The sequence below is a fragment of the Oncorhynchus kisutch genome, linkage group LG27, assembly GCF_002021735.2.
Source record: "Oncorhynchus kisutch isolate 150728-3 linkage group LG27, Okis_V2, whole genome shotgun sequence".
Classification (NCBI taxonomy): domain Eukaryota; kingdom Metazoa; phylum Chordata; class Actinopteri; order Salmoniformes; family Salmonidae; genus Oncorhynchus; species Oncorhynchus kisutch.
In genome coordinates this window covers 27,479,488-27,506,426 of record NC_034200.2, presented here as the reverse complement: position 1 = coordinate 27,506,426, position 26,939 = coordinate 27,479,488, and the positions used below count along the sequence as shown (strand labels likewise).

At 44.4% G+C, this 26,939-nt stretch overlaps 1 protein-coding gene across 1 annotated transcript in view; it reads left to right on the top strand.

The window, feature by feature from the left end:
- LOC109871562 (glypican-1-like) overlaps positions 1 to 26,939 on the top strand; it is a 146,241-nt gene that overhangs the window by 102,229 nt on the left and 17,073 nt on the right. Inside the window, exons 6-7 of the mRNA XM_031806690.1 lie at positions 19,841 to 20,006; positions 21,904 to 22,034. Coding sequence (XP_031662550.1) covers positions 19,841 to 20,006; positions 21,904 to 22,034 — 297 coding nt within the window. The remainder of the gene's footprint in view (positions 1 to 19,840; positions 20,007 to 21,903; positions 22,035 to 26,939) is intronic.

Here is a 26,939-nt window from a genome sequence, read left to right as displayed (position 1 = left end):
CTCTCTCTCTTTCCCCCCCTCTCTCTCTCTCTCTTTCCCCCCTCTCTCTCTCTCTCTTCCCCCCCTCTCCTCTCTCTCTCTTCCTCTCTCTCTCTCTCTTCCCCCCTCTCTCTCTCTCTCCCTCTTCCCTCCCCTCTCTCTCATCTCTCTTCCCCCCTCTCTCTCTCTCTCTTCCCCCCTCTCTCTCTCTCTCTTCCCCCCTTCTCTCTCTCCTCTTTCCCCCCTCTCTCTTCTCTCTTCCCCCCCTCTCTCTCTCTTCCCCCTCTCTCTCTCTCTCTCTCTCTTACCCCTCTCTCTCTCTCTCTCTCTCTCTTCCCCCCTCTCTCTCTTCTATTTATTTTTTCTCATCCTTTCTCAAACCTGCTGTACATCAAGCTGGCACGACCACCGTGAAACTTTAAAATGCATTTGGAGCTTTGAGATACAAGCATTCTATCAAACTAATGTTACCGCATGAGAGAAGGATCCCTTGTGCCTCTTTTTCTAATGTCAAAAAATGGCTGAAAGGTTCCACGGATCCTACAATATCCAGCATTTATTTTGTCTTGTCTTGTTGTCACTGGTTTCAGACAGTTCTTTATAGCGTTGTGTGTCACACTGTGTACAGTAGTCCTCCAGCGGCTCTATACTTCTTCTCTCGAACAGTGTGTGGTCAACACTGGGCCAAATAACAGCATATAAACAGTGCTGGGCATCTCATTGCAAGCCAATCAATCTCTAATGGAGTAACGGAGGAACAGAAGAGGGAGAAATCTAGGACCATAACACCAGGTTGTTTACACACACAATGTGTACAGGAGAGGGACAGAGTGAGCCACAGTTCTGGACAATGTTAATAGAGTGACCTGAGGGAGAGAAAGGGAAGGAGAGGAGAGCGGAAAAGGTGAGGATAGTGGAGGAATAGAGGAGAGAGATAAGGAGGAAGAAAAGAGGAGATAAGGAGGAATGGAGTGGAGAGAGGAAGGTATAAGAGGGTAAATGGAGGAATTGAGGAGAGAGATAAGGAGAAAGAAAAGAGGAGATAAGGAGGAATGGAGTGAGGAGAGGAAGGTATAAGAGGGTAAATGGAGGAATTGAGGAGGGGGGAGATGTATGCCTCATGTGGAGTCTGGAGTCTGATTGGACCAGCCAGGGGGGCAGAGGGCTGAGTGGAATGCCAGAAGGCATGCTGGGATATGGGTACCCTCTCTCCCTCCATGCCTTCTCCCTGTGGTTCTAATCAGACTGTAATAGGGATTGTGGTGGATTGTGCTGTTAGGAGAAAGTGAAATAAGCAAGAGAGAGAGACAGAGGGAAAGTACAGTAGAGGGTTTGGGTGAGAGGGAGAGAGAGCATCGAGAGAGTGGAAGTGAGAGGAAGGAGTGAGTGGAAGGGACACTCACGTACACACATGTTGACCTTGACAAGAGATCACTGTGAGATGTACACCTACAGCTCGCCCCACCTCTGCCAATCAAATCATACTGTACCACATAAAGTAGACCCACGATAGCTATATCATTTGTGTGTGTGCATATGTGAATGTGCCCGAGTACACCCTGACCTCATTGAGAATGGCAGCGGCTGCCAGTACCCTGGCATTAGTGCAGGGATGACATTTAGTAATTTTGTTAAAGCCGCTCTAATTACTTACACATTTTCCCCAGCCGACCTCATTTAATGAACATATCGCTCAATGTCCTTCAGCAGCAGCAAAACGGCTACAGTCAGGAAATATGGATCAGATCAAGTAGCTCTGGGGAGACAAGGGAGGAGAAGGGGGGAGGGAGGAGAGGGGATAAAAGGGAAGAGAAGGGAAGAGAACAGAAGGGAGGAGAATGGCGGAGAGGGAGAAGAAAGGAATAAAGGAAGGAGAAGGAAGAGAAGGGAAGGGAGGAGAAGGTAGAAGGGAGGGAAAGGGAAGGGAGGAGAAGGAAGAGAAGGGAAGGGAGAAGAAGGAAGAAAAGGGAAGGGAGGAGAAGGGGGACAAGGGATAAGGAGGGAGACAAAGGAGGAGATGGGAAGATGAGGAAAGGGAGGAGATGGAGGGGAAGGTAGAAGGGAGGGGGAGGGAGAGAAGGAAGGAGACTGGATGAGAAGGTAGGAGAAGTGAGGAGAAGGGAGTGGAAGGGAGGAGAAAGGAGATAAGGGAGGAGAAGGTAGGAGAAAGGAGATAAGGGAGGAGAAGGGAGACAAGGGAAGAAAAGGGAAGGGAGGGGAGGAGAAGGGAGGAGAAGGTAAGGTAGGGAAAGGGAGAGAAGGGAAGAGAAGGGAGGAGAAGGTAGGATAAGGGTGGAGAAGGGGGGGAGGTAGGAGACGGAGGAGACAAGGGAGGAGAAGGGAGACTAGGGAGGAAAAGGGAAAGAAGGCGAGGGGAGAGAAGGTAGGAGAAGGAAGGAGGGGGGAACAAGGGTGGAAAAGGGAAGAAAAGGGAGGGGAGGTGGGGAGAGAAGGGAGGAGAGGGAGAAGAAGGGAAGGGGCAGAAGGTAGAAGGGAGGAGAAGGGAGGAGAGGGAGGAGGGGGGAAACAAGGGTGGAAAAGGGAAGAAAAGGGGAGAGGGGGTGGGGAGAAAAGGGAGGAGAAGGGATGAGAGGGAGAAGAAGGGAAGGGAGCAGAAGGTAGAAGGGAGGAGAAGGGAGGAGAAGGAAGAAAGGGAAGGGAGGAGAAGGGGGACAAGGGAGAAGAAGGAAGAAAAGGGAAGGAGGGAGAAGGGAAGAAAGGGGAAGGGGGGAAGGGGGACAAGGGAGAAGAAGGAAGAAAAGGGAAGGGAGGAGAAGGAAGAAAGGGAAGGGAGGAGAAGGGGGACAAGGGAGGAGAAGGGAGTGGAAGGGAGGGGAAAGGGAGGAGAGGTAGGAGAAAGGAGATAAGGGAGGAGAGGGGAGACATGGGAGGAAAAGGGAAGGGAGGGGTGGGGAGAGAAGGTAGGAGAAGGAAGGAGAAGGTAGGAGAAGGAAGGAGAAGGTAGGAGATGTGGGAGGAGAAGGGAAGGGAGGGAAGGGGAGAGAAGGTAGGAGAAGGGAGGAGAGGATAGGAGAAGGGAGACAAGGGAGTAGAATGGAGACAAGGGAGGAGAGGGAAGGGAGGAGACAGGAAGGGAAGGTAGAAGGGGAAAAGGGAGATAGGGAAGGGGAGGGAGACACAGGAGGAGAGGGAAACAAGAGAGAAGGGAGGAGAAGAGAAGGGAAGAGAAGGAAAGGGTAGGAAAGGGAGGACGGGTAAAAGGGAGAGGAAGGGAGAGATGTGAGGAGAAGGGAGGAGAAGGTAGGGGAAGGGGGAGAAGGGATGTAAAGAGAGGAGGGGGAAAGGGAGGAGAAGGGAGTGGAAGGGAGAAGGAATACGGGAAGAAAGGAGAATGGAGGGGAAGGTAGAAAGGGAGGAGAAACGAGGAGAAGGAAGGAAAAAGGAGGAGAAAGGAGACAAGGGAGGGGAGGGAGGAAGAAGGGAGGAGAAGGGAGGGAGATAAGGAAGGTAAGGGAGAAGAAGGGAGACAAGGGAGGAGTAGGGAGAAAAGATAGGAAAGAGAGAAGGGAAGTGGAGGAGAAGGGAGGGAAAGGGAAGGGAGGGAAGGGAGGAGAAGGGGAGGGAAGAGAAGGGAGGGGAAGGTAGAAGGGAAGAGAAGGGAGGAGAGGGAGGGGTGGGTAGAAGGAGGGAGATGGGAGGGAGGGAAGGGAAGACAAGGGAGGGATGTGAGACAAGGGAGTAGGAGAGAGACAAGGGAGGAGGAGAGAGAGACCGGGGAGGAGAAGGGAGACAAGGGAGGGATGGGAGACAAGGGAGGAAAAGGGAAGGGAGGATAAGGGAAGGGAGGAGAAGGGAGACAAGGGACTAGGTGGGAGACAATGGAAGAGAAGTGAAGGTAGGATAAGGGAGGGTAAGGGAGAGAAGGGAGGAGAGAAGGGAGAAGAAGGGAGGAGGTGGGAGGGGGAGAGAGACATTGGAGGAGAAGGGAGACAAGGGAGGAGAGGGTACAGAAGGGAAGGGAGGAGAAGGGAGGGGCATGGATCAGAAGGAGAAGGTAGGAGAAGGGAGGATAAAGTGAGGAGAGGGAGGAGAAGGGAGAGAAGGGAGGAGAAGGGAGAGAAAGCGAGACAACGGAGGAGAGGGTAGGGGAAGGTAGGAGAAGGGAGGAGAGAGGAAGGGAAGGAGTAGGGAAGGAGGGAGAAGGGAGGGGAAGGTAGAATGTAGGAGAAGGTAGGAGAAAGGAGGTGAAGGGAGGAGAAAGGAGGGGAAGGGAGGATAAGGGAGGGGTGGGTTGAAGGGAGGGAGCGGAGGAGAAAGGAGGGAAAGAAGTGGTGTGTGTGTGAGATAGCTAGCAACTGCTTATCAGCATGGCACTGCACAGGCTGGCAGTGCTCTGCAGTCCTGTAAACCAATCTGGCTGGCCTGGAGGGCAGACCCAGAGGGCATACGTCATGCATGGAAATGCCAGCTAACCGTGTCAACCCATGCTAATACTCCTCCTTGTTCCCCTTCTACAGTATGCCTACGGCTAGGCTATGCTAACTGTTGCCATGCTAATGCCTGTCTTTATTCCCGTATGTCCATGCTAATTCTAATGCTTGTTCCCGTGTCACAGAAGTCTATGCCTGTGGCTAAGCTAGCTAGGCTACGCTAACTGTTTCCATGCTAATGATTTGCCTTATGCTCACGGCCACATTTTGGCTTCGCTACCTTTGGTATTGGTAATTCTAGGCTTTATTCCCTTATGCTTGCAGCTACACCACACTATGCTACGCTGTGTGTGCTTAATTGAGCCATCCCAAGGTCCTTTTGTGTGGGCTGCATGTCTTGTCTCCTCTACAGGGACACACAGAGAGACTGAGGCCGGGATAGATGCATCACGCTAACATTCTAACGTCACATCAGCACAATACTGTTAACCCTTACCTTGCCTTACAGAGAGACCATTTCTGTGGTGTACACATTGTTAGTATACTTTCACTCATGGCTAATAGAAAAATATGGGCACTAATAGTTGATATTAACCCTTTGATTTCCTTTTTTCATAAAGGATAGCGTGAACAGTATTTTTCTCTATTGTGACAATATCAATCTTTCCCCAGAGAGTAAGGGAAAATATCTCATTGGTGCGCTGATTTGAACACTCCCCTTGCCCTGTGCGTGACTGGGGACATTTTTCACCAGTTCACCAATATTGACCCCCTACAGAAGAGCAGATATTTCTCAGTAGTAGTGATCTGATTTTAACCTTACTCTTGTGTAGAGGGGGCCATTTCTCATGGGTGCGCTGATATTAACAAACCCCACAGCCAGGGGGGACATTTTTCAGAGGCGCACTGACATTAACTGCTATAGCAGGAGCTGATTGCCTGAGCCCCTGGCTGTGCTTTATGGTGCCGTTTCCTTTCCAAAAGCTTCAATCTGGCAACAACGCCTTTTTACTGCCTGCAGATGTGTGTGTGTGTGTGTGTGTGTGTGTGTGTGTGTGTGTGTGTGTGTGTGTGTGTGTGTGTGTGTGTGTGTGTGTGTGTGTGTGTGTGTGTGTGTGTGAGCCTCAAAGTAGAGGTCTGTGCAGTCCGATTTCTTCATCCCACCCGCAGCTACAGGTCCCACACCCAACCCTAAGAAATTGGTTAAATTACCAGAGAGTCTCACATGGCCCATTATATTAGGCTAGCGGTATTACTGGGATATACACTGCTCAAAAAAATAAAGGGAACACTTAAACAACACAATGTAACTCCAAGTCAATCACACTTCTGTGACATCAAACTGTCCACTTAGGAAGCAGCACTGATTGACAATACATTTCACATGCTGTTGTGCAAATGGAATAGACAACAGGTGGAAATTATAGGCAATTAGCAAGACACCCCCAATAAAGGAGTGGTTCTGCAGGTGGTGACCACTGACCACTTCTCAGTTCCTATGCTTCCTGGCTGATGTTTTGGTCACTTTTGAATGCTGGCAGTGCTTTCACTCTAGTGGTAGCATGAGAGTCTACAACCCACACAAGTGGCTCAGGTTTGTGCAGCTCATCCAGGATGGTACATCAATGCGAGCTGTGGCAAGAAGGTTTGCTGTGTCTGTCAGCGTAGTGTCCAGAGCATGGAGGCGCTACCAGGAGACAGGAGACGTGGAGGAGGCCGTAGGAGGGCAACAACCCAGCAGCAGGACCGCTATCTCCGCCTTTGTGCAAGGAGGAGCAGGAGGAACACTGCCAGAGCCCTGCAAAATGACCTCCAGCAGGCCACAAATGTGAATGTCTCTGCTCAAACGGTCAGAAACAGACTCTATGAGGGTGGTATGAGGGCCTGGGGTCCACAGTTGGGGGTTGGGCTTACAGCCCAACACAGTGCAGGACGTTTGGCATTTGCCAGAGAACACCAAGATTGGCAAATTCGCCACTGGCGCCCTGTGCTCTTCACAGATGAAAGCAGGTTCACACTGAGCACATGTGATAGACGTGACAGAGTCTGGAGACGCCGTGGAGAATGTTGTGCTGCCTGCAACATCCTTCAGCATGACTGGTTTGGCGGTGGGTCAGTCATGGTGTGGGGTGGCATTTCTTTGGGGCCGCACAACCCCATGTGCTCGCCAGAGGTAGCCTGACTGCCATTAGGTACCGAGATGAGATCCTCAGACCCCTTGTGAGACCATATGCTGGTGCGGTTGGCCCTGGGTTCCTCCTAATGCAAGACAATGCTAGACCCCATGTGGCTGCAGTGTGTCAACAGTTCCTGCAAGAGGAAGGCATTGATGCTATGGACTGGCCCGCCGGTTCCCCAGACCTGAATCCAATTGAGCACATCTGGGACATCATGTCTCGCTCCATCCACCAACGCCACGTTGCACCACAGACTGTCCAGGAGTTGGCTGATGCTTTAGTCCAGGTCTGGGAGGAGATCCCTCAGGAGACCATCCGCCACCTCATCAGGAGCATGTCCAGGCGTTGTAGGGAGGTCATACAGGCACGTGGAGGCCACACACACTACTGAGCCTCATTTTGACTTGTTTTAAGGACATTACATCAAAGTTGGATCAGCCTGTAGTGTGGTTTTCCACTTTAATTTTGAGTGTGACTCCAAATCCAGACCTCCATGGGTTGATAAATCTGATTTCCATTGATAATTTTTGTGTGATTTTGTTGTCAGCACATTCAACTATGTAAAGAAAAAAGTATTTAATAAGAATATTTCATTCATTCAGATCTAGGATGTGTTATTTTAGTGTTCCCTTTATTTTTTTGAGCAGTGTATAAGCCAATAGGCTAGACATAGCTTGTAGAGTTGGAGAGAGAGCAGACATTTGCAATTTCTCTTGAGCTACATATTGCATATACCCTACCCTTTAGGAGTGGGATGATTTACAGACAGAAACAAATATGGGTGATCAATATTTATTTCTAGGCCATGTAGTAAACTAAAGCTTAATCATATATAGGAAGGGCATTTCCCCTTCTCAAGCACATGCATAGGCTATAGCCTACTCTATTTAATTGAGACCACACATGCACCTGATCTCGCATGCCCAGAGAGGTATGGTTACTGAACTTGAAGCAGCAAGAATGATGAGAGAGGACACTTGCACGTTGTCTTGAGCTACGCTTTGCTTATAGGATATAGCCTATCTTTTAGGAGTGGGACGAATTGCCGGCAGAACTTGAATGTGTGTTTTTCTGGGTCTGGGGATCAGTAGCTTAAGTCACAGGTGGGCGGTTGTATACTGAGTACAGAGAGCATGAATACAAATGCAAAAAAGTATGAATACAAATTAAAATGTTGGGAGAGATAAGTAAGATGGGGTGAAGAGAGTGATAAAACATGAAATATGACTAGGATATATGACTAGGATATAGGACTAGGATATAGGACTAGGATATATGACTAGGATATATGACTAGGATATATGACTAGGATATAGGACTAGGTTATATGACTAGGATATAGGACTAGGATATAGGACTAGGATATAGGACTAGGATATAGGACTAGGATATAGGACTAGGATATAGGACTAGGATATAGGACTAGGATATAGGACTAGGTTATAGGACTAGAATATATGACTAGGTTATATGACTAGGATATAGGACTAGGATATAGGACTAGGATATAGGACTAGGATATATGACTAGGTTATAGGACTAGGATATAGGACTTATTATGTGACTTTTTAAGAAATGTTTTCACAGCTCTACACACTGACCTGACACTAGGTAACCTGGAGTATAGTGAATTAAGAGCAAGAGTGCTGTGTGTGTGTATATGTGTGCTCATGCATGCATTTGCCCACATTAAGTGTGTTGGTGTTTCACACCACCATGACAGTAGCACTACTATATGTATGAATCACTCTTACCACTGAGAGCCTGACTTCATATCCCAGTGACAGGGGCTTCTATATACATGTCAGACAGGTTCTGGGAATAGGGTTCTCTCTTCCCAAGCCCTCCCCCTCTCTCTCGAACTTTCTTTCTCTCTCTCCTCTGTCTTTCTTTCAATTCAATAAAAAATGTACAATAAACAAAAGTTCCAAAAGAATAAAGACATTTCAAATGTCATATTATGTATATATACAGTTGTAATGATGTGCAAATAGTTAAAGTATGAAATGGATAATAAATAAAATAAATATAGGTTGTTCTTCATTGGTTGCCCTTTTCTTGTGGCAACAGGTCACAAATATTGCTGCTGTGATTGCACACTGCGGTATTCCACCCAATAGATATGGGAGCTTGCTTATGGGGCTCTTCTCCAGGTTTATTTCTCTGTAGGTGATGGCTTTGTTATGGAAGGTTTGTGAATTGCTTCCTTTTAGGTGGTTGTAAAATTTTACAGCTCTTTTCTGGATTTTGATAACCTGCTAGGCGGAACCCCTCGCCAACAGCCAATGAAATTGCAGTGCGCCAAATACAAATCAACAGAAATCACATAAATCTAATTTCTCAAACATACAAGTATTAGGCACCATTTTAAAGATAAAATTATCGTTAGTCCAGCCACAGTGTCTGATTTAAAAAAATGCTTTCCCACGAAAGCTCCACAAACGATTATGTTAGGTCACCACCAACTCACAGAAAAACCCTGACATTTTTCCAGCCAAAGAGAGGAGTCACAAAAAGCACAAATAGAGATAAAATGAATCACTAACCTTTGATGATCTTCATCAAATGACACTCATAGGACTTCATGTTACACAATACATGTATGTTTTGTTGGTAAAGTTCATATTGATATCCAAAAATCTTATTTTACATTGGCGTGTTACGTTCAGTAGTTCCAAAACATGCAGTGATATTGCAGAGAGCCACATGAATTCACAGAAATACTCATTATAAATGTTTTTGAAAATACAACTATTATACATGGATCTTTAGATACACGTCTCCTTAATGCAACCGCTGTGTCAGATTTTTTTAAAACTTTACGGAAAAAGCATAATCTGAGAACGGCGCTCAGAGCCCAAACCAGCCAGAGAAATATCCGCCATGTTGGGTAGTCAACATTATTCATAAATAGCATTATAAATATTCACTTACCTTTGATGTTCTTCATCAGAATGCACTCCCAGGAATCACAGTTCCACAATAAATGCTTGTTTTGTTCGATAATGTCCATCATTTATGTCCATTTATGTCCAATAGCGTCTTTTGTTAGGGCGTTTGGTAAACAAATCCAAAATTGCGATCTGGTCCATTCGGACGAAACGTTCAAAAGTTATATTACAGGTCGAAGAAACTTGTCAAACTAAGTATAGAATCAATCTTTAGGATGCTTTTATCATAAAAGTTCAATAATGTTCCAACCGGAGAATTCCATTGTCTGTAGAAAAGCAATGGAACGAGAGCTACCTCTCAAGTGAAAGCGCGTGACTGAGAACGAGGCTGTAGGCAGACCCCTTAGTCAAACAACTCCCATCCGGCCCCCCTTCACATGAGCAGCCTGAAACAACGTTTTAAAGACGGTTGACATCCAGTGGAAGCCTTAGGAAGTGCAAAATAACCCATATCCCACTGTGTATTCGCTAGGGGTCAGTTCAAAAACTACAAACCTCAGATTTCACACTTCCTGTTTGCATTTTTTCTCAGGTTTTTGCCTGCCATATGAGTTCTGTTTTATACTCACAGACATCATTCAAACAGTTTTAGAAACTTCAGAGTGTTTACTATCCAATACTAATAATAATATGCATATATTAGCATCTGGGACTGAGTAGGAGGCAGTTCACTCTGGGCACGCTATTCATCCAAAAGTGAAAATGCTGCCCCCTATCCCAAACATTATAATTAGCGGATATTGGCCGAATTCTGCTCTGCATGCATTATTTGGTGTTTTAAGTTCTACACTGAGGATGTTTTTGCAGAATTCTGCATGCAGAGTCTCAATTTGGTGTTTGTCCCATTTTGTGAATTCTTGGTTGGTGAGTGGACCCCAGACCTCACAACCATAAAGGGCAATGGGTTCTATAACTATTTCAAGTATTTTTAGCCAGATCCTAAATAATGTTGAATGCAGAGGATTTTCCCAAGGTTTCTGTTGACGCATATCCCACGGTAATTATTGGGGTAAAATTTGTCTCTACTTTTGTGGATTGGGGTGATCTGTCCTTGGTTCCAAATTATGGGGAAGATGCCAGAGCTGAGGATGATGTTAAAGAGTTTAAGAATAGTCAATTGGAATTTGTGGTATGTATATTTTATCATTTCATTTAAGGATACCACAGGCCTTTTTGGGTTGGAGGGTTTGTATTTTGTCCTGTAGTTCATTCAATGTAATTGGAGAATCCAGTGGGTTCTGGTCTTTAATAGCTGATTCTAAGATTTGTATTTGATCATGTATATGTTTTTGCTGTTTGTTCTTTGTTACAGAGCCAAAAAGATTGGAGAAGTGGTTTATCCATACATCTCAGTTTTGGATAGATAACTTTTTGTGTAGCTGTTTGTTTAGAGTTTTTCAATTTTCCCAGAAGTGGTTAGATTCTATGGATTCTTCAATTACATTGAGCTGAATTCTGACATGCTGTTCATTCTTTTTCCATAGTGTATTTCTGTATTGTTTTAGTGATTCAACATAGTGAAGCCGTAGGCTCATGTTTTCTGGGTCTCTATGTTTTTGGTTGGATAGACTTCTCAATTTCTTTCTTAGGTTTTTGCATTCTTCATCAAACTATTGATCATTGTTGTTCATTTTCTTAGGTTGTCTGCTTGAAATGTTTAGATTTGATAGCGAAGCTGAGAGGTCAAATATACTGTTTAGGTTTTCTACTGCCAAGTTTACATCATCACTATTACAGTGAAACGTTTTGTCCACGAAATTGTCTAGAAGTGATTGAATTGGTTGTTGCCTAATAGTTTTTTGGTAGATCTCCACACTACTTTCCTTCCATCTATAGCATTTCTTAATATTATTAAGCTCCTTTGGCTTTGATGCCTCATGATTGAACAAAGCTCTGTTCAAGTAGAATGGGATTTTGCTGTGATCTGATAGGGTTGTCAGTGGACACTCTAAGAGATGCAGAGACTCTAAGAGACTCTGGGTTGAGGTCAGTGATTTAGTAGTGTACAGTACTACTGCCAAGAGATGAGTTGTATGCGCACCTACCATAGGAGTCCCCTCGAAGCCTACCATTGACTACAGTTGAAGTCGGAAGTTCACACACACTTAGGTTGGAGTCATTAAAACTCGTTTTTCAACCACTACACAAATTTTTGTTAACAAACTATAGTTTTGGCAAGTTTGTTAGGACATCTACTTTGTGAATGACAAAAGTAATTTTTCCAACAATTGTTTACAGACAGATTATTTCACTTATAATTCACTGTATCACAATTCCAGTGGGTCAGAAGTTTACATACACTAAGTTGACTGTGCCTTTAAACAGCTTGGAAAATTCCAGATAATGATGTCATGGCTTTAAAAGCTTCTGATAAGCTAATTGACATCATTTGAGTCAATTACAGGTGGACCTGTGGATGTATTTCAAGGCCAACCTTCAAACTCAGTGCCTCTTTGCTTGACATCATGGGCAAATCATAACAAATCAGCCAAGACCTCCGAATTATTTTTGTAGACCTCCACAAGTCTGTTTCATCCTTAGGAGCAAATTCCAAACGCCTGAAGGTACCACGTTCATCTGTACAAACAATAGTACGCAAGTATAAACACCATGGGACCACGTAGCCGTCATACCGCTCAGGAAGGAGACACGTTCTGTCTCCTAGAGATGAACGTACTTTGATACGAAAAGTGCAAATCAATCCTAGAACAACAGCAAAGGACCCTGTGAAGATGCTGGAGGAAATAGGTACAAAAGTATCTATATCCAAAGTAAAATGATTCCTATATCGACATAACCTGAAAGGCCACTCAGCAAGGAAGAAGCCACTGCTCAAAAACCGCCAAAAAAATCCAGACTACGGTTTGCAACTGCACATGGGGACAAAGATTGTACTTTTTGGAGAAATGTCCTCTGGTCTGATGAAACAAAAATAGAACTGTTTGGCCATAATGACCATCAATATGTTTGGAGGAACACGGGGGAGGCTTGCAAGCTGAAGAACTCCATCCCAACCGTGAAGCACGGGGGTGGCAGCATTAAGTTGTGGGAGTGCTTTGCTGCAGGAGGGACTGGTGCACTTCACAAAATAGTTTGCATCATGAAGTAGGAAAATTACATGGATATATTGAAGCAACATCTCAAGACATCAGTTAAAGCTTGGTCACAAATGGGTCTTCTAAATGGACAATGACCCCAAGCATACATCCAAAGTTGTGGCAAAATGGCTTAAGGACAACAAAGTCAAGGTATTGGAGTGGCCATCACAAATCCCTGACCTCAATCCTATAGAAAATGTGTGGACAGAACTGAAAAAACGTGTACGAGCAAGGTGGCCTACAAACCTGACTCAGTTACACCAGCTCTGTCAGGAGGAATGGGCCAAAATCCACCCAACTTATTGTGGGAAGCTTGTGGAAGGCTACCTGAAACGTTTGACCCAAGTCAAACAATTTAAAGGCAATGCTTCCAAAAACTAATTGAGTGTATGTAAACTTCTGACCCACTGGGAATGTGATGAAAGAAATAAAAGCCAAAATAAATAATTCTCTCTAATATTATTCTGACATTTCACATTCTTAAAATTAAGTGGTGATCCTAACTGACCTAAGACAGGGAATTGTTACTAGGATTAAATGTCAGGAATTGTGAAAAACTGAGGTAGGTGTTCGTCCTCCTGTGTGCTGACGGTGTCAGGTTCTTGTCCAGTTCTAGCATTTAGGTCACCACAGACTAGTACATGTCCCTGGGCTTGGAAATTGTTGATATCTCCATCTAGGAAGGAGAAGCTGTCATCGTTAAATTATGGGGATTTTGATAGCACATATGAGGACATTTTTCTCTGTTGAGATATTTTCCTCATGAATTTCTAGCCAGATGAAAAAGGTTCATGTTTTGACTAATTTAATAGAGTGGGTTAGGTCTGCTTTATTCCAAATTAGCATACCCCAGGAGTCTCTTCCCTTTTTCACACCTGGTAGTTTGGTGGATGGGACTACCAGCTCTCTGTAACCTAGAGGGCAACCAGTGGGTCCGCCTCCTTTATACCATGTTTCTTGTAGGATGACAATTTCTGTATTTCCAATTTCTTTGATGAAGTCTGGGTTCCTGCTCTTTATGCCAAAGGCAGATGACCTCAGACCTTGTATATTCCAGGATGAGATTGTAAAATGTTGTGTTCCATAGTGTCTAGTGTTGTTTTTGTGTGGTTTAGGCCCGGACCATCACAGTAGGTGTGAGCAGAGCATGTTAAGCATCTGATACATACCTCTTAGGTCGCAGGATGGGGTTTGGGCGGGTGTAATAGTGGGGGTTGGGCCTGTTGCTCTTCTCACGGCCGGGGCATATGTCGTACTGTCATGTTGGGGCATAGGGTGGGCAGAAGGGGCATAGCTCTGATATGGGGGGGGCAATATAGTGTGTGGCCAGAGTTTGCTTGGGGTGGTCTTAGCTGGTTGGGGTGTGGCTGGTGATGCTGTGGTCTGGGTGTAGGTCTTCTTTTTATTTCACCTTTATTTAACCAGGTAAGCTAGTTGAGAACAAGTTCTCATTTACAACTACGACCTGTGACTGTAACCTCTTGGCATGGGTTCTCTCGGTGCAGGTCCTTCAGCAGGGGTTCTGGGAGGGTGTCTCCCTGGTCTGGGCAGGGTGTCCATTACTGTGTTGCTCCTGGGTCTACGGTTGAGGGTGACGTCCTTCAGGGTCGGTCCCCCTCTTGCTCTCTCTCTCTCTCGCTCTCTCCCTTGCAGTGCATGCTGGGAGTTTTTTGGAATTTGAGTGTTTCGTGTGGAGGGCTCTGTCCTAACTTATTTTCTTGATTCTCTTCTTGGTCTTTTCTTTCCATTATTATTTTCTATGGTGGAGGGTTAATGCACTGTTTGTTTTAGCAGTACCCACTGTTCTTTTCAAAGTTAGGGTGGAAGAGGACAGAATTTAGTTTCCAGGGGTTTGGAAGGTGTGGTGTGCGTGATATCTTCTCAGCCTAGCACGGAGGAGACCCTGTCGTTAGGGCATGGATTCAGGTGTGTTTCTGAGAATGGAGTTGAGGTGGTGATGGTTCTGCTCGTGGTCGGTGAACAGGTAGGAGCTGAATTTATACATTCCGCTTCCAGAATGAACAGAGCTGTGGTTGTTTTCATGAAAAGAGCAAATTTGGTGGGTAGGCTCATTGCTAGTGGAATATTTGTTGATATTTGTGTTGGTGCCAATTTCTCCTGTTTCTACCCCTTCGACCAGGGTGGTAGTTGCAAATTTGCCTCTGTTTATTATGGATGATCAAATCAGGAAATAGCAGAGTTGTTTTGGTAAGTTTGCTAGTGGTTTTCGTGTACTGTCTGCAGGTTTTCAGGCAGATGCCGTTAAGCATGTTGTTTCGTTCCGGGGGCAAGTGTTCATGTTTCTGAATAACAATGAGCAACACCAACATTTGCATTTTAATGTGAGGCATGGGGAGGGGCTCTATGCAGGGTTTGCAAGTACAGATAGTCTACGGTGTTTTGAGTGTGAGGATTTGAGGCATAAGAGCTTTGAGTGCCCACATAAAAGCCGTAGACAAGGTGAGGGTACAAGCGCCAGTTGGGGAAATCGAGGTCAACGTGCAGGGGGCAATGAAACGCAGGCAGCAGAGCCTGGGCCTAGTCATGCTATGGAGGGTGGTGTAGATGAGGCTGGGTCTAGTCATGCCAGGATGGTGTGTCGATGAGACTGGGCCTAGTCAGGCTAGAGATGGTGGGGTAGCTGAGGCTGGGTCTAGTCATGCTATGGAGGGTGGTGTAGATGAGACTGGGCCTAGTCAGGCTAGAGATGGTGGGGTTGCTGGGTCTAGTCATGCTATGGATGGTGGTGTAGATGAGGCTGGGGCTAGTCAGGCTAGAGATGGTGGTGTAGATGAGACTGGGTCTAGTCATGCTATGGAGGGTGGTGTAGATGAGGATGTGCCTAGTCATGCTATGGATGGTTGTGTAGATGAGGATGTGCTTAGTCATGCTATGGAGAGTGGTGTAGATGAGGCTGTGCCTAGTCATGCTATGGATGGTGGTGTAGATGAGGCTGGGCCTAGTCATGCTATGGATGGTGGTGTAGATGAGGATGTGCCTAGTCATGTTATGGATGGTGGTGTAGATGAGACTGGGTCTAGTCATGCTATGGATGGTGGTGTAGATGAGGCTGTGCCTAGTCAGGTTATGGATGGTGGTGTAGATGAGGCTGTGCCTAGTCAGGTTATGGATGGTGGGGTAGATGAGGCTGGGTCTAGTCAGGTTATAGATGGTGTAGATGAGGCTGGGTCTAGTCAGGTTATGGATGGTGGGGTAGATGAGGCTGGGTCTAGTCAGGTTATAGATGATGGTGTAGATGAGGCTGGGTCTAGTCAGGTTATGCTAGTGGATGAGAAGAGTATAGTAGGGAAGTGTAAGAGACTGGAGGGGAGGAGGAGGGTGTCAAGCTGAAAAAGGGGGAGAAGAAAGGAGGCTGGGGTGGTCAAAGGCACCAAGGAACCTTTACCTGGTGCTGGGGGGAGGCCCTGGCCAGAGAGGAAGCCCTGGCCAGAGAGGAAGCCCTGGCCAGAGAGGAAGCCCTGGCCAGAGAGGAGGTCCTGGCCAGAGAGGAGGCCCTGGCCAGAGAGGAAGGGCAGGTGGTCAGCGTGGGAGAGGGAGATGAGGAGGAGGAAGGTGAGTCCGAGGAAGAGGATGAATAGGAGGATTTTTTTCCCCAGAGTTGACAGCTAGTCAAGCAGAGGGGTCAAAGTACACGGTGAGGGCTTTTTTTTCTGATCCAAGAAAGTTTGTAAGATCAGTACAACATGTTATGAAAAATGAGGGGCATGGTGTCCTCTCACCCATGAAACAGTTTAGGTTGAGGAAGTGGGTCACAACATTGAGTGAAGGTTTACCTTCAGATGCTGTTTAGATGAAGAGTCTCTTTCTGGCACTGGGGCTTTTTGAGCTTTGCTATTGGTCTCTCTCTTTGCTGGCTTTTCTCCCACTTCTTATGGAGACTCGTCGGGTAGGCTCGCTCAATATAAATGGTGCCAGAGATGTGGGAAAGAGGAGTGTGTTGGGTGAATATGTAAAATACAAAAAAGTACAGGTGTTGTTTCTTTACTCAGGCAAAGTTGGCTACTTGGTTAACAAGAAGGAATAGGGTCAAAGGCTCGGGGACAACTATTATTTAATGGGATGGTCTCTGCGTGCCTTAAGGTGGAATTTGAGTTTTATAAAATGGTAAAAAGTGTGGAGGTGTTTCAGGAGATATGGTGTGTTGGGGGGCTGTCTGTACAGCTGGGGAAGGTGGGTTGGATATACGGTTGTGGAAGTGGTGAGATTTTGGTTATTATGATGTTGTTTTTGTACCGTGGTGTAGAGGGCAAGGTGAGTATGGTGCATGTATGCAGTACTGCAGTACAGGAGATTTGGGGGGTTTTGTTTTAAGGGGGGTGGGGGATTTTAATGAAATGAAAATGTTTCATTAAAGAAGGACAAAAAGTCACTCTCTCTCCCCTCTCTCTGTCTCTCTCATCAAAACATTGATGGTCTGATTTATTCTCTTGCCTCTCAAGTGGAGCAGTAGGTGGAGGAGAAGGGGAGGAGAAAAGGAGTAAAGGAGGAGAGGAGGGTGGACATGGGGCGTGCTGTATAGTCATGACGATAGACAGACACCATTTCATGCACCATGTTCTTTTGTCTTTGACTGTATGTTTCTGCTAACTAGGCTTGGTCTGACTTATGGTTGAATATTCCAGGAAAGCATCAGACTGACCCAGTTTGGTTTAAAGGAGTTTTGTATACCAAGCTGAGCTCTCTCTCTTTCTCTCTCTTTCTCTCTCTTTCTCTCTCTTTCTCTCTCTTTCTCTCTCTTTCTCTCTCTCTCTTCTCTCTCTACTCACTCACTCACTCACTCACTCACTCACTCACTCACTCACTCACTCACTCACTCACTCACTCACTCATACACTGTAGTTTCGTATGCGTAGCAGGGGGTGTCTTGCGAGCAGGGCGTACTGGTATTAACCCAATTCCAGTTTTAACGGACCAAGGCCCTTTCCTGTGGGAACAGCCCAGTGGGATAGAGTGAGAGAGAAGGAAAAGGAGAAGAAGGATGGATGGATGGGAGAAAAGCGCAGACGGCGGTGTCATGTACCTTGTCGTGCACACAAAGCAAATTCTTTCAGAGGATTGGTTTCCACGGTAACCGGGCAGAAATAAAGCGAACAGCGCGGCCAATGGGAAGTGACCTCCCGCTGTATTCTGTATGTCTTGTTTGTTCGCCCACCACCAAGGAAACTCACACATTCAAAGGATCGTAAAGCTCTTTGGCCACACACAGCAATGGTGGGTTTCACATCGCAAAACGGAAGCATATGCAGAAAAGTACCTCATACCTCTACTGTAAAATATGGTGGTGGATATCTGATGTTACAGGGCTATTCTCCTTCCACTGAACCTGGGCCCTTGTTGAGGTCAATGGCATCATGCACTTTGCAGGAAACCTTTGGCCATAACCTGATTGCCTCTGCCAGAAGGCTGACACTTGGCCGCAAGTGAATCTTCCAGCAAGACAATAACGCCAACCACACTTCAAAATACACAAAGAAATGGTTAATTGACCCCAAAAAATCCTCATTTGGCAATGGCCATCTTAGTCTCTGGACCTGAACCCCTTTGAAAACCTGTGGTGTTAATTGAAGAGGGCAGTCCATAAGCGCAGACAAAAGATATCACATGAAATTGTATGTCGCATACACATGTTTAGCAGATGTTATTACGGGTATAGTGAAATACTTGTGTTCCTAGCTCCAACAGTGCATTAATATCTAACAATATACAACAATACACACAAATCTAAAGTAAAATAATGGAATTAAGAAATATAGAAATATTAGGACGAGCAATGTTGGAGTCTGGAGTATCAATATAAATATACAGTATATGGGTAAAGCAGTATGAAAACATTATTAAAATGAACCATGTTCCATTACTAAAGTGACCAATGTCCCATGTCTATGTACATAGGGCAGCAGCCTCTAAGGTGCAGGGATGAGTAACCGGGTGGTAGCCGGCAAGTGACAGTGACTAAGTTCAGAGCAGGGTACTGGGTGGAGGCCTGCTAATGATGGCTAACAGTCTGCTGGCCTCAAAGCTGTTTTTCAGTCTCTCGGTCCCAGCTTTGATGCGCCTGTACCGACCTCGCCTTCTGGATGATAGCGGGGTGAAAAGGCTGTGGCTCGGGTGGCTGAGGTCCTTGATGATCTTCTTGGCCTTCTTGTGATGCTGGGTGCTGTAGGTGTCCTGGAGGGCAGGCAGTCTGCCCCCGGTGATGAGTTGGGCTGACTCCACCACCCTTTCTCTGAGCCAATTGTATTAGTATACAATTATATCATGTTCAATTGTTTTAGCAAAAATATAAAAGTTTTCAAAGATTTTAATGAGTTACAGTTCATATAAGGAAATCAGTTAATTGAAATAAATTAATTAGGCCCTAATCTATGGATTTCACATGACTGAGAATACAGATATACATCTGTTGGTCACAGATGCCTAAAAAAAAAGTAGGGGCATGGATGAGCAAACCTGTCAATGTCTGGTGTGACCAACATTTGCCTCATGCAGCATGACACATCTCCTTCGCATAGAGTTGATCAGGTTATGAATTGTGGCCTGTGGAATGTTGTCCCACTCTTCAATGTCTGTGCGAAGTTGCTGGATATTGGTGAGAACTGGAACACGCCGTCGTACACATCGATCCAGAGCATCCTAAACATGCAGCTTATAGTAGAGAAACAGGCGGCTTATAGTAGAGAAATTAAAATGCAATTCTCTGGCAACAGCTCTGGTGGACATTCCTGCAGTCCACATGCACGCTCCCTCTTCACTTTGTAAAGATCATGCTGTTTAATTAGATTCTTGATATGCCACACCTGTCAGGTGGATGGATTATCTTGGCAAAGGACAAATGCCCACTAACAGGGTTGTAAACAAATTTGTGCACAACATTTGAGAGAAATAAGCTTTGGGAAATGTATGGAACATTTCTGGGATCTTTTATTTCAGCTCATGAACCAAGGGACCAACTCTTTACATGTTGCGTTTATATTTTTGTTCAGTGTATTTATTTTATACCGTCTTTTTTGCTCATCTTTATCAAGCGAGGCCAATAATTTTGGACCTGACTGTATATATTTATGATATATGATATTGAAGTAAATGGAGGGGCAGGGATGTGAACCCAGGTCGCTGTGTGAAAGGCACCCTACGCATCGCACCAATAGGATTAAGCCACTTGGTGGGAATTGTAATGTGGCTCATATAGTATCTCTATAATATTGTTGTATCTCCTCTCCCAGGTACCCCTGAGCCCAGAGTGCATGCGTGCCATCATGAAGATGACCTACTGTCCCCACTGCCGTGGGGTGGCCACTGCCAGGCCCTGTGCCAACTACTGTGCCAACGTACTGAAGGGCTGCCTCGCTAACCAGGCCGACCTGGACACAGAGTGGAGGAACTTGGCTGGTGAGACACACACACACACACCCTAATTTCACGCACACATTTGCACACTAATTTAATTTTAATTCCTACAGTGGCTTCAGAAAGTATTCTCGCCCTTGACTTTTTCCACATTTTGTGTTCCAGCCTGAATTGAATGTGTCACTGTGAGATGTTGTGTCACTGGCCTACACACAGTACCCCATAATGTCAACATGAAATTATGTTTTTAGATTTTTTTTTTATTCATAAAAAATGAAAAGCTGAAATGTTGGTAGATGGGGGGGGGGGCATTGAATGTCACTTTAAGCATTGTGAAGTTATTAATTACACTTTGAATGCACCCAGTCACTACAAAGATAGAGGTGTCCTTCCTAACTGAGATGCCTTAGAGGAAGGAAACCACTCAAAGAAATGAACTTTATGTCCTGAATACAAAGCGTTATGTTTGGGGAAAATACAATACAACACATCACTGAGAAGCACTCTTCATATTGTCAAGCATGGTGGTGGCTGCATCATGTTATAGGTATGTTTGTGATTGGCAAGGACTAGGGAGTATTTTAGGATAGAGCTATAGATAAAGCACATAATCTATAGCTATAGATAAAGCACAGGCAAAATCCTATAGGAAAACCTGGTTCAATCTGCTTTCCAACAGACACTGGGAGACACATTCACCTTTCAGCAGGAGAATAACCTAAAACACAAGGCAAATATATACTGGAGTTGCTTACCAAGTTCCTGAGTGGCCAAGATAAAGTTTTGATTTAAATTGGCTTGAAAATCTATGGCAAGACTTGAAAATGGATGTCTAGCAACAACCAACTTGACACAGCTTGAAGAATAATGTGCAAATATTGTACAATCCAGGGGTGCGAATCTCTCCGAGATGTACCCTTGAAATCAAATCAAATCAAATTTATTTATATAGCCCTTCGTACATCAGCTGATATCTCAAAGTGCTGTACAGAAACCCAGCCTAAAACCCCAAACAGCAATCAATGCAGGTGTAGAAGCACGGTGGCTAGGAAAAACTCCCTAGAAAGGCCAATACCTAGGAAGAAACCTAGAGAGGAACCAGGCTATGTGGGGTGGCCAGTCCTCTTCTGGCTGTGCCGGGTGGAGATTATAACAGAACATGGCCAAGATGTTCAAATGTTCATAAATGACCAGCATGGTCGAATAATAATAAGGCAGAACAGTTGAAACTGGAGCAGCAGCACACTCAGGTGGAAGTTGAAACTGGAGCAGCAGCATGGCCAGGTGGACTGGGGACAGCAAGGAGTCATCATGTCAGGTAGTCCTGGGGCATGGTCCTAGGGCTCAGGTCAGTTGAAACTGGAACAGCAGCATGGCCAGGTGGACTGGGGACAGCAAGGAGTCATCATGTCAGGTAGTCCTGGGGCATGGTCCTAGGGCTCAGGTCCTCCGAGAGAGAGAGAAAGAAAGAGAGAAGGAGAGAATTAGAGAACGCACACTTAGATTCACACAGGACACCGAATAGGACAGGAGAAGTACTCCAGATATAACAAACTGACCCCAGCCCCCCGACACATAAACTACTGCAGCATAAATACTGGAGGCTGAGACAGGAGGGGTCAGGAGACACTGTGGCCCCATCCGAGGAAAGACTCATAGCTGTAATCACGGTGTAATGTCAGCGGGGTTAATACTTAATACTTATGTAATAATTATGTTCATTTTCAATATAAAACAGTTCTCAAACATGTTTTCACTTTGTCATCATGGGATATTGTGGGTAGATGGGTGAGAAAAAATAATCCATTTAATCCATTTTGAATTCAGGCTGTAACACAACAAAATGTGAAATAAGTCAAGGGGTATGAATACTTTCTGAAGGCACTGTATAAGCATCTATTCACATTTAAAATATTGCATACCCCCCCTCTCTCTGCAGATGCCATGCTGCAGGTCTCTAACAGGTTTGAGGGTGTGTCCAGTGTCGATGTGGTGTTCCTCTCTCTCCCCACACACATCTCAGAGGCTATCACCACCATGATGGACAACATAGACACATTTAACAACAAGGTCAGAACAGCAGTCAGCACACACACACATACTTACCCATGCACGCAAACACATGTGCCACACACACACACACACACACACACACACACACACACACACACACACACACACACACAGACACACACACACACACACACAGATATCCTACCGCCAGTTCACACATTCAAGTATTATTATCGATCACTGACACAGTGTTGATCAGGGCTCATAACACATATTCATAACCTGATGTTGATCCCTGTACTGGTTTAATGTTATAACGTTCCACATACCAGGGGCCATTTGTAAATCGTGCATATGTACAAGATATACCCCAAAATGTGCGTGCGCCAGTTCTCACGCAAATGTTGTAATTTATAAAAACTTTACTTGACGTGGGAATGTGCTTAGCTTCCCGTAACCTTTAGGCCATGCATGCACATAGTTTATAGTGCTTGAAGTATTGCACTGCAAGCAGGCAAGTAGCCTAGTATTTTGGGCAAATGGGGGATAGGATGACATGCTTATTCCCTCCCCCCTGAAAAAAATAGGTAAATAGAATAACAAGATGCAATCATTTGCTGTTAGTGAAAAGAGCGAAGATACATTTTTTTTCATCTTTGCATTCTAAAATAGTTAGAAATAGGCATCTATTTCCTATTTAATTTCCATGATAATTGCTGAATAAATTCCTAATATTTTCTGACTGTGATGGTTTCATACTCTTGGATGTTGTTGAAAAAATGACTTTATCTTATAGGTCAACAACATCCAATCTCTTATTTAACTGGACCCACTTTAAAGTAGTAAATATTGTAGATCAACTATATTGTATTCAAGTATTTTGCTCAGACGGTTCACCTGTTGTGTTTATGTTTTTTAGGATACTGTACATCTGAACTGTAATTTCAAATGTCTCAAATAACAATAAAAACATAATACACATTTTCATAACCATTGCAGAATAAATTCCTCTCCACCTTGTCTGGCCATGCTTCTTCTTCCCGAAGAAGCTTTACCATCTGACAAATCACGATGTGCATCTCTCATTTAAGTTAGCCTTTTTGCTCTATGCATCCGAAAGGGAGGGCAGGTTTATAATATAGAACAATCTACAGGAGAATGGAGCAGATGAACAGACAGTTGATCTTTCGCTTATACTGCTACCACTGTATAGGATTACTGTGTTTTATTTCTATTTGTAGACTTTACAATGTTTCAGAATTCAATGGCAGTGTAGACTTTTTAGGTGGACCTGTTTACAGGATTTGGACCTGTTTACAGGATTTGGACCTGTTTTACAGGATTTGGACCTGTTTACAGGATTTGGACCTGTTTTACAGGATTTACACCTGTTTACAGGATTTACACCTGTTTACAGGATTTGGACCTGTTTACAGGATTTGGACCTGTTTTACAGGATTTGGTGTTTACAGGATTTGGACCTGTTTTACAGGATTTGGACCTGTTTACAGGATTTGGACCTGTTTACAGGATTTGGACCTGTTTTACAGGATTTGGACCTGTTTTACAGGATTTGGACCTGTTTTTTTGGACCTGTTTTACAGGATTTGGACCTGTTTACAGGATTTGGACCTGTTTACAGGATTTGGACCTGTTTTTTTGGACCTGTTTTACAGGATTTGGACCTGTTTACAGGATTTGGACCTGTTTACAGGATTTGGACCTGTTTTACAGGATTTGGACCTGTTTACAGGATTTGGACCTGTTTTACAGGATTTGGACCTGTTTACAGGATTTGGACCTGTTTACAGGATTTGGACCTGTTTTACAGGATTTGGACCTGTTTACAGGATTTTGATCTGTTTACAGGATTTGGACCTGTTTACAGGATTTGAACCTGTTTACAGGATTTGGACCAGTTTTACAGGATTTGGACCTGTTTACAGGATTTTGACCTGTTTACAGGATTTTGACCTGTTTACAGGATTTTGACCTTTCCACAACCATTTGCAATTGTTGTTTTCTTTCACAAACTTTCAAATACAGAAAATGTCATTCTAAAGTTGAAAACATTCTGCCAACACCTCCAGAGACATTTAATCAAGTTTGACATTGCTATTTCCTTAAGAAACTGCCTTAGCCTAATTCCAATGCTTTGGAAGTATATATCAAATAGGGGTGTTATTGTCACCATAAAAGGTGAATGATGGGCATTTTTTTAGGCATAGTTTTAATGCTCGTTCACATGCACACAGTTTCAGGACTGGTCTGATTTATAATGGGAAACATGCTTGCGCCCAGTTTATAAATCTCAATATTTTATTTTTGTACGTGCGCAATTTTTTCAGAAATTGTGTGCGCAGCTATATCGTGTGAAATGTACATAAATGTTATAAATGAGGCCCCTGAAGAGGGACTGATAACACAGCCTCAAAACCAACCATTAACTTCTCATTTTAATGGTGTACGAGCACCACTTTAATGTGTCCTTAGTGTAAGGAGCCATGAAATCTTTATTTTTTGTTTAGTGAAAGTGGAAAAGTATGCAAATAGTGTTGGGGAACAAAGGCTTCTCTGTGCTGTACTGGTGTCGAGGCCAAAGCTGGCCTGGAGCTCTGCAACAACCTGGCAAACCAGACTTCACAACACTAGCCACGGTTTGCCCCTTAGGTACTGATCTAGGATCAGATTACTTTGATCCGATATCCTAAGTTTTACCACAAAGTGAAACTAACCTGAGCTCAGCTTCACCTGATCCATTATTGACAGTTTTCTATGACATATAGGCCTAGTCCTACCAGGTTTAGGTAGTCAGTTTTAGTTTCAACATGCAACTACTGCTAATGCAGCTTCTGTGGTTTCATTACTTTTCACAGAGTTACAGTTGAATGTTAACATTTAGAATTGGGAATTGGACAAATATGTTCCAGATCTGTGGGTAGAGGCACCTTCTACCTCAGGTTGGTACAACAGGGCGTAAGTGGGAAACATGCGGTGTGTGTTTGTGTGTAACAGGTGTGTGTGTGTTTACTTGTTTTGTAGAAAAGGTATTCATGCAGGAGAGGTAGATAGTTACAACACCTCAGAGCTATCCAAAACAGGTTAAACAAGATGGTAGTGTCTTTGTCTCATACATTACATCTAGGTAAATGGTATGCTTGAAAGAGCATGGGACGTTTGTGTTCTTGGCATTGAAATTATACTAGAATATTTAATTACTATATGTTATCTACAGTGCATTCAGAAAGTATTCAGACCCTCCTGTCTCGGAGCTCTATGGACAATTCCTTCGACCTCATGCGCTGTCAACTGTGGGACCTTTTATAGACAGTTGTGTGCCTTTCCAAATCATGTTCAATTGAATTTACCACAGGTGGACTCCAATCAAGTTGTAGAAACATCTCAAAGATGATCAATGGAAACAGGATGCACCTGAGCTCAATTTAGAGTCTCATAGCAAAGGGTCTAAATACTTATGTACATAAGGTGATTCTGTTTTTTAGTTTGAATACATTTGCAAACATTTCTAAAAACCTTTTTTGCTTTGTCATTATGGGGTATTGTGATGTCATTATGGGGTATTGTGATGTCATTATGGGGTATTGTGATGTCATTATGGGGTATTGTGATGTCATTGTGGGGTATTGTGATGTCATTATGGGGTATTGTGTGTAAATTTCGGAGGATTTCTATTTATTTAATCCATTTTAGAATTGGGGACGCAGGTAGCCTAGTGGTTAGGGCCAGTAAACGAAAGGTTGCTAGATCGAATCCCCGAGCTGACAAGGTAAGAATCTGTCGTTCTGCCCCTGAAGAAGGCAGTTAACCCACTGTTCCTAGGCCGTCATTTTAAATAAGAATTTGTTCTTAACTGACTTGCCTAGTTAAATAAAGGTTAAATAAAAAAACAAGGCTATAAAGTAACAACATTTGGAAAAAGTCAAGGGGTCTGAATACTTTCCGAAGGCACTGTATGTAATATCTGAATCCTCTGGCTTTGTAAGTAGTGCAAACTAAGTGTTGTGTGTCATGTGACATGTCAAGGAGAGCACACGCAATGCCATATTGTTTCATCATGTATAAGGTGGCTCACCAAACTCCTTCAAATGGAGCATGTGACTTATAGCTTTACCAATGCATACAGTAAGTACTGAGTTTAAAGTTATCTATTAAGAATGGAAGTTGAGGTTTAACCCTCTCAATAGGGATTATATACGGTAGTAAATTATCAATTTACAGTACAGGAAAGTACGAGTTTATTGGGCAAAGTTTTATTACAATGCAAGGTAGTTTTTGGATGTGATAGGGCAAACTGTCATGAATTACAAAGGGAAACCCAGTCACCAGCTGCCCAGTGACACAAGCTACCAGATGAGCTAAATGCCTTCTACCCTCGCTCTCCGTAGCCGATGTGAGTAATACCTTTAAACACGTTAACATTCACAAGGCCGCAGGGCCAGATGGATTACCAGGATACCTACTCTTCACTGACCCAGTCTGTAAAACCTACATGTTTCAAGCAGACCAGCATAGTCCCTGTGCCTAAGAACACCAAGTTAACCTGTCTAAATTAATCACCCCGTAGCACTCACATCTGTTGAAAGGCTTGTCATGCTTACATTAACACCATCATCCCAGACCCACTCCAATAGACCCACTCCAATTTGCATACTGACCCAACAGATCCACAGATTACGCAATCTCTATTGCAGTCCACACTGCCCTCTCCCACCTGGCCAAGAGGAACACCTATGTGAGAATGCCGTTCATTGACTACAGCTCATAATTCAACACCATTGTGCCCGAAAGCTCAATACTAAGTTAAGGACCCTGGGCCATCTCCAGGTGGTGAGGTTAGCCAACAACACATCCGCCATGCTGACCCTCAACACGGGGGCTCCTCAGGGGTGCGTGCTTAGTCCCCTCCTGTACTCCCTGTTCACCAATGACTGCGTTGCTCCA